The 12829-nt window shown below is 38.2% G+C and overlaps 1 protein-coding gene across 1 annotated transcript in view; it reads left to right on the top strand.

Moving 5' to 3' along the window:
* ANO3 (anoctamin 3) overlaps positions 1-12829 on the top strand; it is a 188739-nt gene that overhangs the window by 153177 nt on the left and 22733 nt on the right. Inside the window, exons 14-15 of the mRNA XM_026850685.1 lie at positions 996-1070; positions 4846-4852. Of these exons, the coding sequence (XP_026706486.1) occupies positions 996-1070; positions 4846-4852 (82 nt within the window). The remainder of the gene's footprint in view (positions 1-995; positions 1071-4845; positions 4853-12829) is intronic.

Here is a 12829-nt window from a genome sequence, read left to right as displayed (position 1 = left end):
CATCCCTTCCCTCCAGCCTGTCGACTGCACCACACAGCTTGGTTGTTAATACAATAATGGGCTTTAGCATCTTAAATGTTGCTAAGCCTGAATTTTATATCGTGCAGGCAGAAGTCTTTTTAGAGGCAAACATGTAGGTTAATTTACTGTTCTGGAATCAATATAAAAATCATGTCTTGTAGAGAATTCTTACAGAATAAATGAGAACATTTTTTGTGGGAGCTAATTAGAGGGAAGTATAGGAAAGATTTCACGTTAAGTGCTTACAGCACTTTTAACTATTTATATGCAAATTCTCAGTCTGAATATCTCCTTATATTCACTCTGACATCACACACATCACCCGTGGGGCAAAGCCAAGCGGGGTGAGACCTAGAGAGGCCACTGTTGAACAGGAGTTACCTAGAACAGTCTTCCCTCTCTTAGAAGGTCAGTGTAATAGTGCCATGCAAGACAGGTGTAATGGTTCCAGCACGAAAGGCCTGATGGAACTAGCTTTCACTGAAGCACATAGCGTTCTGCTTCTGGAAGGTAGGGAAGTCTGGTCTTAGGACAAGAGATAATGAATTTTACCATTGTAAATGTTTGTCTATGTAAACCCTGACAAAATAACACCAGTTCACATACATACAACTGTCTGAATTCAAGCCAGAGTTTTATGATTTTAAATAGAGTCAAATGGCACACAACAGCTTTATTTACGTAATATGTATGGATAAGCATAATAATTCTAACTTAAAGTGAAGGATGAACAAATGTCACAAATTTTGGAGACTGGCCTGGTAAAAACAAAAAGCAATATACAAATAACAGCAAAATATCAGAGGTACATAGATAACATAAGCACATGGATATGCATGCAAAAAAATCATAATTTGATTGTTAAAAATTAACATGATATAAGTGAAGGGCACACTTTGATTGCTTGCCTTGGTGATATTTCTTCATTGGCTTCCTAATCTTGAGGTTACAGCCTTGCAGTTACTAATAATTAGTTTCATAAATTCCTAAAATACGTTACACTGGTTTATATGGTTACTAACACAGAAAGCAGTGGTAGTTTCTTGGCATCTCTTCATTTCTAACTTTGAGTTCTCCTTAGGGAGAGCTCTTTCAGTTTGCAGCTGAGGCCAGAGTTCAAGTATAAGAAGTAATTTTGCTTACGTGATACTGCTTTACCATTATCAGGAAAGCTGGTGTAACATGTGCTAAGGAAGATGAAAGCTGAACATTACCTTCTTCTTAATTTCAAGCAGCAGTGATACTCTCACCTAATACAGGTGGATGTGTCTCATTTTCACTCTGCTATCCAACACGCTGGATACATGTTTGAAATGGGGTTCTTTTTGAGGGGAAGCATGCTGTTTTCAGGACTGACCCCTGTAGGAACAGCAACGCTGCACGTATGCATTCAATTCTTTAATCTTTTAACTTTGAGACAAATACCTGGTTTATTCATTTGCAGTCTTGACTGCCAGTGTTTCATTCTCTGATGTGTGCATGCATGGAACTTTACATATATATTCATTGCAGCATTCACAGCCAGTTAGTGAGATGGCTACACAAACATGATCCACGTTTCCACATTAAATAAAGCATTTTAACAGAGTCAGAGTAGCATGTACCCCATGTGAATACTTACTTTCTCTGTACTTTGTTTGTGCCTTTACAGCTATATCTTTTTCATGTTCTTTCTCTCTGTTTAGACACTTCTGATAATTGCATACAGGTATGCAATCATTTGCATTCTGCTGCCATAAGACAAAACAGGAGCATGATTTTTAGGCTATCTATATACACGGCAGAGATTATTCCTTTTCTTTCATGTTCTATTTCTTCTGTCTAACCTGTACCAAAACCTTTTACAGCATTTCTGCATATCTAGCCTGCAGTGCAAACAACAGATCAGTTTGACAGAGGAATTGTTGTCTTTTTTTCCCTTCTTTAACTCTGTGTCATCACAAGGTTAAATGTAGTATATGTTACTCAGTAGTTAATCCCCAGCAAACTTTAAACTTCAACCTCTGAGTAATCCAAGTTAGTCTAATTCTTTTTGTCGTGTTCACTGAGGTAAGTACAAATGGAAAGTGAGAATAAGAATGTAATTTATCAGGTAGGAATTACATTTGGACAGAAGAGTTTTACCTCAAGGTAGTTAAACTTCAGATTTTTTTGTGTTGATACTAAAATGTCATTTCAACCCTGGTCAAATTTTGCTCTGTTATAATGTCTGCATTCATGACCAAAGTTACACAAGGCAGAATTTTACCTTGGTGCTATCTCTCTATGTTATTCCTAAGAAATCAAGCATAATATCCTTCCAGAAAAACCTTAAATTGGTGATTTAATTACAAAGTAGAAGAGCGATGCTCTGGTACCAGGCCCTGCTTGTTGCACATCAGCGTACCTTGTGATTTTCCCCTTGCTTTCCAAAACATTGTTGGCACGGTAATGGCTGTAAGGTAACAGCTGCCAGGTCATTTTGGAAAAAGATTAAATCATCTAGATTACAGGCGAGAATATAATCCGAAGCAAATGTTACGGTGAGCTGTGGGACTGTGTCATGTCAGCCATGGGAATGTCATCGGGTGGGCACCCTGCGTTGTCTTTCTCTGCTTTGTCTGCTGTCCTGGTTTTGTCATCCGACACACATCCAAAACTCGAATCGTATGGTCCGAGTGAGTTATCTAAGTGAAGAACTAAAAGGATAATGTAATTATTTTTTATGTATCGCTTGAAAGATTCTTATCCTCATACACTGGGTACCTCACAGTTTACTTCAGCAGTTTGTCACAGCAAAATCCAGTTAACCTCTTTCTTTTTTTTTATGGGGGAGCAAAAGATGAAGGCCCTGATTTACCATCTCCTGAGGATAACACATGTCCTCCCAGTAACACCTGTTCAGGACTACATGGGTGGTCAACTTTCAAAGCTAGTTCCTAATCCGACATTCAGGCAGCTTTCAGCTGTTGCATTTAAGCCAGAAAAGGCGTATTGCCAGAGGTTTGTTTTGATTTTATTTTATATGAGAAAAAAGTGTGTTTAGCCTCTCAGTGTTTGTTTAAATATTTAAAAATCAAGTCCAGGAACATGATACAAATGTTTGGAGACTGTGTGATTACACTTCAGTACAAGTTTATACATATTTATGGAGAAGACAAAAGCAATCTTGTTTTTAAACCTCTTAAAAATATTTTTACTACTAAGACCAGATATAGCTTCATCCTTCGTTCTGTAATTGAAGTTGGATGAGTAAGGAGTCTAGCCTTTTTTGGTTAGTCAAAGTTTGGGAGAGCTTTTGAGCTGTAGTTCTGAACTCACACACAATTCTTTGAACAGGTTCACTGATACTAGATATGATATTTCCTCATATTTCAGAGGTTAAAAAAATAACTTGCAAGGAGGAGACATAGAGTTAATGGGAATACTGGTTAAGTTAAAATTTAATACAGTACTGTCCGTTGAAAACTAGTTTGACTGGAGTCAGTGATATAATTTCTAATAGTTCAGTAAGACCAGAAAATTTAAGCAGCTCTGTCCAGAAAGAAAAAATGTTCTTATGTAAAATACTTGTGCAGTTCCTTACCTGGGTCATTCCTTGTATCATCATAAAGACGTCTGTGGGAAAATGACTCAGACCTTTTCTTAACACATATAAAATATCCAATCAGCCCAATAAATATAGATCCTAAAATGGCTCCTACAATGACACCAACTATTACTCCTCCCTTGTTAGTTTTGTCTAGGAGAGAAAGAAAGAAGAGGCAGTTGGATGAGAATAATCTGTAAAATCAGATAATTCACTCTTGCTTTATAGCAGTCGAGGGCTTTGGGGAGTAAGACTTTTCACCAAAGATCTGAAACACTTTGCAGGCCGAGACCAAACCAGCCTCTCTGAAGAAACTCTCTGCCTTGGTAGAAGAAAGCAGACATCTTCATCCTTGACTTTCAAGGGTATAACTGAGGTTTAAAACAAAAGAAGGCTAAATGAGATTTTAGTCAGAAAGGGTTCCAGGTGTAATTCCAGAATCAACCAGTCCTTTTATTTAAAGAAAGAAGCAATAATCACTCTTAGAATGCAATTATTTTTAAGTATTTAAGTCAGGAGTTAAAATTGCAGCCTCTGAATTTCGCGTGATTAAGTTTTAGAGTACCAGTTTCTGAGTATGCAAGGTAAGAAATCCACTAACACTTTCTGCCCCTGTTCAGTTAGCAGAATAACTGCATTCCTCCAAGATTTTCCTCAGATTTCATAAAACTTTTCTTCAAGGTATTCTGTTTTTCTTGGAACTGAACTTGCTCTCCCACCCCCTTTCCTTTTCAGTCATCATGTTATCTAAAAGTGGGGTACATTATAATTATTAGAACTGTGATGGGGAAAACATGAAAGTCTGATGCTCCTTCAGTTCTTGGTACAAACTGTACTCCACTGGATATGATGGATAAGCCTTTCAGTCCTGTGTTAAAAGCTTGAAGCTAATTAATGGCAAAAAATTACTGTCTTCTAATCTTTCCTTTTCTTTTCCTGAAGACCTGATTCAGAGCAGCAGGATAGAAAAGTGCCATGACAGTTTTATGTTCCCGTGTTTTCCCACGCATACTCAACTTGGTAATTAAATGCACAATGAGTAATTCCTTTGGAAGTATTTATAAGAAGTCATCTTTGGTCACAAAAGTTTCTGAACTTAAATAAGTTGATATATTACACATTTTAAATGTTATTTCTACACGTCTGCTTTATAGGTCTGCTCCAGTGCGAAGGGGCAGTACCTGTCATTAGGTTCCCTCACTCTCGGAAGTGTTAAACAAAAAAGTTAACAGCAAATAATTTTTAAATGTATTTTTATTTGGGGTGAGTTTTAGTCTGTACTAGGTCATCTATTAATTCACATATTTTATGGAGCCTCCTGTTCAATTAAAAAAGGTTTGATATCAGCATTATAATTTTATTACTCCAGTTGGACTTTAGTTAGATACTTACCTTCTCTGGGATCTTTTGAATTAGATGATGTGGTGGAAGTGTTGCTAAAATTATGATTCTTCTCTGTTGTCTGCTGAGTGGGGTTGAAGTTTGGTGTAGGACTGTCCTGCTTTGCTGTGGGTGATGTCAGAGTGATACCGGTGGGGATCAACGTGGTGGGGTTGATTGAAGAGTTATCACGGGGTTGTTCTGCAGACAGAGGGGTATGAGAGGTGGCTGTGGTGTTCCTTGGTGTCTCTGTGGAAATAGGAATAGCTGCAGCACTTTGGGTCACTCCAGAAAAGTCACCCATGGTTGTAAACATTGCTAAAGACGTTCTGTTGAAGTTTGTGGCAGAATTATTTATTCCATCTTTTGATATCGTAGTGACCTTTGAAGATGAAGTGGTGCCATCAGTGGACCTCAGGGATGTGCTGTTGGGCCAACTCCTCATCTCTGTTGTCTTCGTTACATTTTCTTTGTCATTGGCAGTTGTTGATGCAACATGACTGACAGGAGAAGGATTCGTGGTAGTAACCATAGACAGATCAAGTCTCTGTGAAGTTGGTTGCACCATAGACAGATTGTTATCTGTAACTGAGCTATTCCCATTCCTTTTTTCACTTAATGTTTTGCCTTCAGTATTGCTTTTGTTCCATTGCAGCCTTACAAGCAGAAAAATGAAAATCATTCCACAGGACACTTGCATGGTGTTGCCTTCAGAGTTGGTTTTATTATATACAGAACCTACAATAAATTAATTTTTGTCTATTACTTTATTTTACAAAACAGAGCTACTCAGTTAAGACTGAAATAAGCTGGTAAAAAAAAATAATTAATGTTATACTATAGAAATCTCACTAGTTTACCATGTGTTAATGCTGAAAACTTTACATTCCTGACTGTTAATGACTTAAAGAATGACCTAAGACAATATTATGATCAACAAAAACTTTTTTCAGAAGAAAATTCCATGGTTCTGTAAACAGGCGTCATACTCGGGGGAATAATTCAAAACCACTTTGCTGTAGAATGAGGTAATGATACGTATTTGGACAACATGCTTGAGGCAATGTTTTCCGGGCAGGCAGCAACTCCAAGAGCATTCTAAATAGTTATGCTCTATTGCAAAGGAATATAATTGTTACAATTAGCCCTGGAAGTTGATGGATAATGTTTTGTGACCCTGAGCAGTTAGTGTCATATGAATGCTGCCAGGAGAAAATTGAAACCTAAATCAGTCCAGGGGTTATGGATGATGCTGAATTTGTGTGGAAACTTCTTTTCCTATAGGAAACTGGAAGGTGTTTATTATGCATTAATTTTTCCAATGTTAAATTGAGAAGGATGAGAAAAACTCATCTTGAAGTCAGTTGATTGTAGTAGGTATGCTGTTAAGTGTATCTGTGAGGTTTTGGTGAGGAGCGTGTGTTTTTTCAACATAGGAGGTTGAGATCATGCGGTTTTTAACTCCCACATATGTGACAGCACAATAAAAAGTGCTGTCACATATGTCTTATGTGACAGCACAATAAAAAGTATAGTAAGTTACATCTTCAGCATCGTTTATTAATTAGGTGTCCATGTATGTGGGTACTTTAGCATCTGAAGAAAGGAGATAGACACCTGGAAAAGTAACCCTTTCATATTCAGCCTCCCTTCCTACTGTTTTATGCTTTTTCCTGGGGGTGTTGTGTTTCGAGGTTTTTTGAGGGGTAGGGGATGAGGGCTGATTTTGTTCTTTTGTTTAGGTTGTTTGGTTGTTTTTTTTTTTCATTTAATGGTGCGTGCATTTTCCCCAGGTCAGCTTCTCTGCGTGTAACATCATCAGAGCAATGGAAGCGCATGTCCAGTAACAGTAGATAGCAGTCAGCTATGGGTAATGTTACATCCATGGGTAGATGATCATTAAATATTGTGTCAAGGCATTGCATTTTGGCTTTGTTCTTATTCCTGTTGTGGTTAGAAGGTGGTACTGTTACTTAAAACACATGTGTGTGTGTGTATAAAATGCCATTTAATCTGCTTTTTAACATAAGTTCCTGTTCTCACTGCTTATTTCCCAAGTTAAGGTCAGTTATATGGTGGGAAAGACCTATGCTTGGAAAACATTTGTAACTTATTTAGCAAAAAATAAAAGGGAGAACTTCTGCTTGAGTATCAGTCAAACTTAAGATAACCACCTGGACTGCAAACAAGCAAGCCAAAGAAAACCCCTTTGGAGTCCAATTATCATCTCCAATTATGTTTGCAATTTGACTGATATGTCTTCAGATGACTATGAAATGCTGTGCAAGCTGAATATTAGGTTTTGATTTGTATAATACTAATAACTGCAAAACAGTGAAGAAAAAACTCCTTGTATTTTACAAAGTTTTCAAACACATGCTTTCATTTTAACAGTATTATTGTTTTAATTTAGTGGCACGGTCTTTCCTTCCTTGTATTAATAGTCATATTAGTGAACAAGGTGGGTTCAGTCATACGGCTCATTATCCCTTCACTGTAACTAAGTTACGTAGGGAAATTGGGCTCAATTCACTTTAACTGCAATTTTAATTTGCTGAGAATTGTGTAAAGCAGTCATTATCCGTTCTGAACAAATTCTTTGTCATTTTTTCTGTTAGGCTTAACTGTGTAATCTTCTTCACAAGGGACCATAGAGAAGAAACCTCCTTGCTCTGAAAGTTGTGTACTGTAGTTCTCAGGCTGTGATGAACTCCTTCCTGGAAAGGGTTTTGTGTAACAATTAACTTTTCTTTTTCTAGTGCAACATTAATGTTGATGCAGTTTAGAATATCGCTGAAGCTCTTTGAAGATACTTGTTGCCTTTAGAGCTTAATGTGCAAGTAGTGCTCTTGCAGCGGTGCTATAGGTTAGCCAAACTTGCAGAAGAGCCTAAGTATTAAATTAGCTGGTCAATTAAGGGTTTAAGGAAACTATGAACAGATTATTAATGAAAAATAAAATGGACTTGCTTTTTGATTCATTGGTATCCATGCTACTCAGTACCAGCTCAGTGGAAATCATTGCAGTAGGAGTAGCCTGAAGTGAGTAGAAATGACATCAGTATGGAATTAGGCTGCAGATGAGCTCTACCCTCTTTTAGCATGAAAAATTGGGTTTTTATATAGGATGGTCACCACCACGTTTCTTCAGTGGATTTGACACTCTGCATTTGTTTCTGTACTTGCTAGAGTCAAATTTCATCTGAGACCTACCTGAGAGCTGGGTAGGAAAAAAAAAAGCCATTTCCAAAGAGGGGAAGGCTCATATTTCTCCTCTGGTGTATGGCTTTATGAAGAGATGTGTAGTGGCCCTTTTGCAAGGAATTCACCAAGATGTGAGTGCAATTTCCCATAAAAATCACCCTCCGATGTGAACCTGAGTATGCACTGATTGTACAGGAAAATACAGAGCCCAGTTGCAAGAGATCTGTAGAGGTGCTGAGGACTTGACACCCACTCTTCACACATTTCTGCAGGGGTTTACTCTGAACTTGCCACGTTCTCTTCCCTCTGACTGAGTACCCTGTAAGAGCTGACCTCTGTTAGGCTACTCCTGGAGCGTGTCACTTAGCTTACTGACAGGAGTGCCCAGTGGTGTAAGCCAAAGGGCAACAAGTGGAGATGATCAGGAGACTTGAAAAGCACACTCCTGATCTGGATTAAAATGCTAATGTAGGTACAGCCACACTGAGGAGGCTGTCACTCTATTTCGTACAGACTTCTCTATTTTTAATTCAAGTAAATTGAAAAAAAAGGCTAACAAAAATCCTTGATATTCTGTTATTAATAAAGTTGCTTTACAGCAGGAAGTATTCAGTGTGAATACATAAATTTCCATCTGCACACCTACACTTTGGGTGAAGCCCTGGTCCCGTTCAAATCAACCTCCCTTGTATCTATGGACTTCCCCATGAAGGTTGCATTGAAACTGCATCTGGCTTTGTGTTTTCCTTAATCGATCAGATTGGCACTGGATATTTCTGAAACACAGGAAAAAAATGTCCTAATAAATATTATATGGTGATTTTCATATAAATGTATAGTCAGTGGTGTATTAAGTATTTAAAAATATATTTTGGTATGATAAAGTAATTGCAATGTGTATTTCCTGAGCACCTGTCAGTGATAGGTGTAATGTCTGCAAAACCTCTGCAACTGTCAAGAAAATAATAATTTCAACTTCTTAATGGGTAGATAACACAATCTTCAGAACTATAAATTTAAAGGACGTTCTTTTGCACGTCAACAAATTGAACCTTGCACCACTTCCCTCCCTTACAGTAGTGATTAGAAAGTACTTGAATTTATGTAGTAAACAGTGACATGATGAGCAAATTATTAATGGCACTTCTTTGTTTCTTGTGGTCTGAAGTAACACGTTCACATTTGCAGAGCTTTCACACTTGCTACGCTTTTTAAGCCTCATAAAAGCAGACTTTTTTTTACCTTTACATCAGTGATTTAAAATTAGATGGAACAAATACAAGGCAAGGGAATTTATCTTCTAGAATTCTTAAATAATAGCAAATGATGGTCCCAGAAGCATACTGGATTTTTGCTCCCGTGGCTCTTTGCTGTAAAATGTGGATTGCTGTCCAGGGATGAGATACTTCCAAATTTAATAAGCGATGGATATTAAATTTTCATGCTTTAATGTATTTTAATTTTTGCACTGGGAAAAGAATTTTTAAGTTTTTAGTGAATTATAAAGAGGAATATAAATATGAATAATATTCTGTAATAAATTTAATTTTTCCCCTCTGTTACTAGCTAGCAACCTGACAAGTGCTGTCCAAACTTCCAAAGTGTGTATTTCCTGTTCATTTTGTGTATAAACTCGTCAGAAGCAATACCAATGTAGCAATACCTTCCCTTACAGAAATTTGGTATGAAGTAGCATACACAGAATACTTCCCTTCACCACGATCACTCCCCCAGCATTTAAAATGGGCTCTGATCTGACTCAGAAATTCTGTACTCGCTTGATAAGGACCATAAATACCCCCTAAAGTGTGAATTTGAGTGAAGTACTGTTGTTGTTTGTGGTTGCTGCTTCTCTGCTTTAATGTTTGAATCACAGAACAGGGATTTTGTTCAATTATTTTCTCAGAAATACATTTTAAGTAGAATTTGGCTACAACAGCATCAATTGCCTTCCCAAATAGTATATGAAAGAAGATGGTGATTGTTAATCAGATCCACTAATAAGCATTAAAAAACAACTCTCAGACTTACCTTTGAGCTCTACAAAATACGCAGGAACCTGTTGAAATACCAGTGTGACCCAGAGCGCAATTAGTCTGGTGGGAAGAGGGAGGCGCAGGTACAATAAAGGTGGCGGTGTGACGGCGGCCAGGGACACGCCGTACGGGTGAGGTGAGGTGGGGCAGCCCTTCGCTGGGACTGGGAACCTGCCTGGCCAACTCCGCCGCTGTCATGACCGAGCTCTGTCATCACAGAGTCCACAGAAATTGCAGTATTTACGGTAAAGTGGGTAGGCAGGGCTTATTGCTTAATCGTTTGAAAGTCTTCAAGCTGGTATTTCAAAAGGGTGACTGTTTTCTGTAAACTATGGAAGCTATTGTTCCCTGTACTATGCAACTATTATTTTAACTAATGATAGCGTCTTATTATTGCAGAGTTTCCTACTGTACACTTTGTGAGATGAAAAGGCGTGTCTTCCACAAAATACAGCAGCAGAATGAGTTCTGTTAAGAAAAAATACGCTGCTAGAAATGGATCTGAGTCTATCTCCAAATATGTTCACAGCTGTAGTAATTAAAGATAACAGTCTAAATCCAAATTTTCTGAATTTATCGGCTGTCATTAATTTTTACTTTGGAGTACATACAGTTAGGGGTATGAATGTTACAACTCTTACTCCTCACCTCAGGTTTTATATAAACAATACTGGATTAAAGTAAGAATTGAAGAGGTCAGGCATATATAACTCAATAGGCTAATCTACTCAACCCATGATTATTTTTTTATTCTTTAATTCTTTACGTATGTTTATTCTAGGCTGGTATGTGGTGAAGAGCAACTGAGAAATGTTTCAGTATTGCGTGACTGAGTTGAATGCCATAATGTTGTTATCTGTTTCCACTTGAAATTTTTAAGGAATCGAGTGCAAATATTATTTCATAACTTATCCTTGAGATAAGCGTTGAGGATGTGACATATGCAGGTGTTGTTTATATGGGAGCAAGTAGTGGTGGTTTCTTGAAAATACTGCAGTGGAGAGGTGAAAGGTTTTCTCTGAAACGGATCAAGTTCTACTCTTCCTAATATCCCTTTTGGGGAAGTAAATTGTGTGGCATGAGGTGGGGTGGACTGTGAGAGGAGGGAGCGGGTCAGAGCGAGTCCCTGTGGGTTTGGTTTTCTTTGGGATCTAGCATTCTCTGCAGTGTGTATCAGCAATCTTCCAACTTGTATTTATTGCTGTGTCAGGGTGGACATGCATCTAACAGACCGACTGTGAGATCTGAAAACCACACAAATTTGTGTTCAAATGTGGATCTTCTGTAGCCTCGGCCAAATGACAAGTGATATGCTAAGATCAACAGTATACTTCACACTAGCATGCACATATTGTGATGCTGAGAAGCCTTTCTGATGCTTTTTTAAAAAGAAAAGTCATTTGAATATAGTATTGGAAAATAACAAGACCTTTAATATATAGACTGTAATTCTGTTCAAGTGCACCTATTATAGCCGTATGAAAGTCATACCCCTCTAGTGCTGCCCTGGGCCACAGCCTTGGGGTTGGGAAGGTGTGCTTGCTCTTTTATTTGTTAGCAGTTTAATTCATCTATTTGGAAAAGTAAAAACTGTTTACTTTAGTGACTTAATGCCTACTGGAAGGTGCTGTGTGTGTGGCTCAGTTCCTGGCTGTGTCACACACCTTCAGTGTGGTGCTGGCCCACTGTTCCTGGAAGGCAAAACCTCCAGCAGTGAGCCCAAGCGTGAACACGTTTGGGGCTGTGGCCGCATGGAGGGAAGGTGTTTCACAGCACTCCAGGAGCGGGGGATGAGACGAAGCTGTCAGTCAGCTATAGCCTGTATTTATTAAGCGACAGTTTCAATTCTGAAGACTGTGTCACTAGTAGGTGTACCAAATCTCTAGGACTGCTTTTATTGCATAGCTTTGTTGTAGAGGGGTTTGACTGAATAAAACTGAAGTAATTGAGCAGAGTATTCAGAAGGGGCCTGGCTGGCCACAACCAAACTCTGCACAGAGGCAGTGGAGACGGTCCCCTGGCTCCTTACTGAAAATTCCCTCTGCAATAACTTTTTAGGGAATAAACACACCATTCATTTTGTCACACTCTTATAAAACATTCAGAAGAGATGTGCTCACATAATAGTCTTGGCTTTTCTGGGTTCTTGCTATTGTTTTGATTTCATTCTTTCTCTGCTTTCTTCTTTTCTTCCATAACATTTAACAGCAGCCATTCATCATTACTTCTTCTTGACAATGTCAAACTTTTGTTTTGCTTAGGACTGTATCAACCCATCACCAACCTTTCCTGTCTTAACCATCAAACATCACCCTACTTGTCTTCTGAAAGATTAAGAACTGTGTAAAGCACATGCCTAGAGATTTTAGTTCTTCATCAGTGTGAGTACTGGCAGTGTAAGGGCACTAAGCATAAGGTAACTTTAAGGAACAATTGAAAGAAATTTTTGGAAGTGCACAAGAGGCAGAACTACAGACTGTATTGTAGAGCACTGAATAGGAAATCCCTAAATGAGTGGGTCTGTACCAAAATGATGGACAAAAAAAAGGAAGTACACCATATATTATGGGATTAAAAATCAGAAGGGCGATTGGAGCTATAAAATGGGAAGCAATATGCCA

This window comes from Athene cunicularia (genome assembly GCF_003259725.1).
Source record: "Athene cunicularia isolate RWA chromosome 5 unlocalized genomic scaffold, athCun1 chr5_part3, whole genome shotgun sequence".
NCBI classification, from domain to species: Eukaryota; Metazoa; Chordata; class Aves; order Strigiformes; family Strigidae; genus Athene; species Athene cunicularia.
The sequence above is the reverse complement of the archived record's forward strand: the minus strand, read 5'-3'. Positions and strand labels throughout refer to the sequence as shown.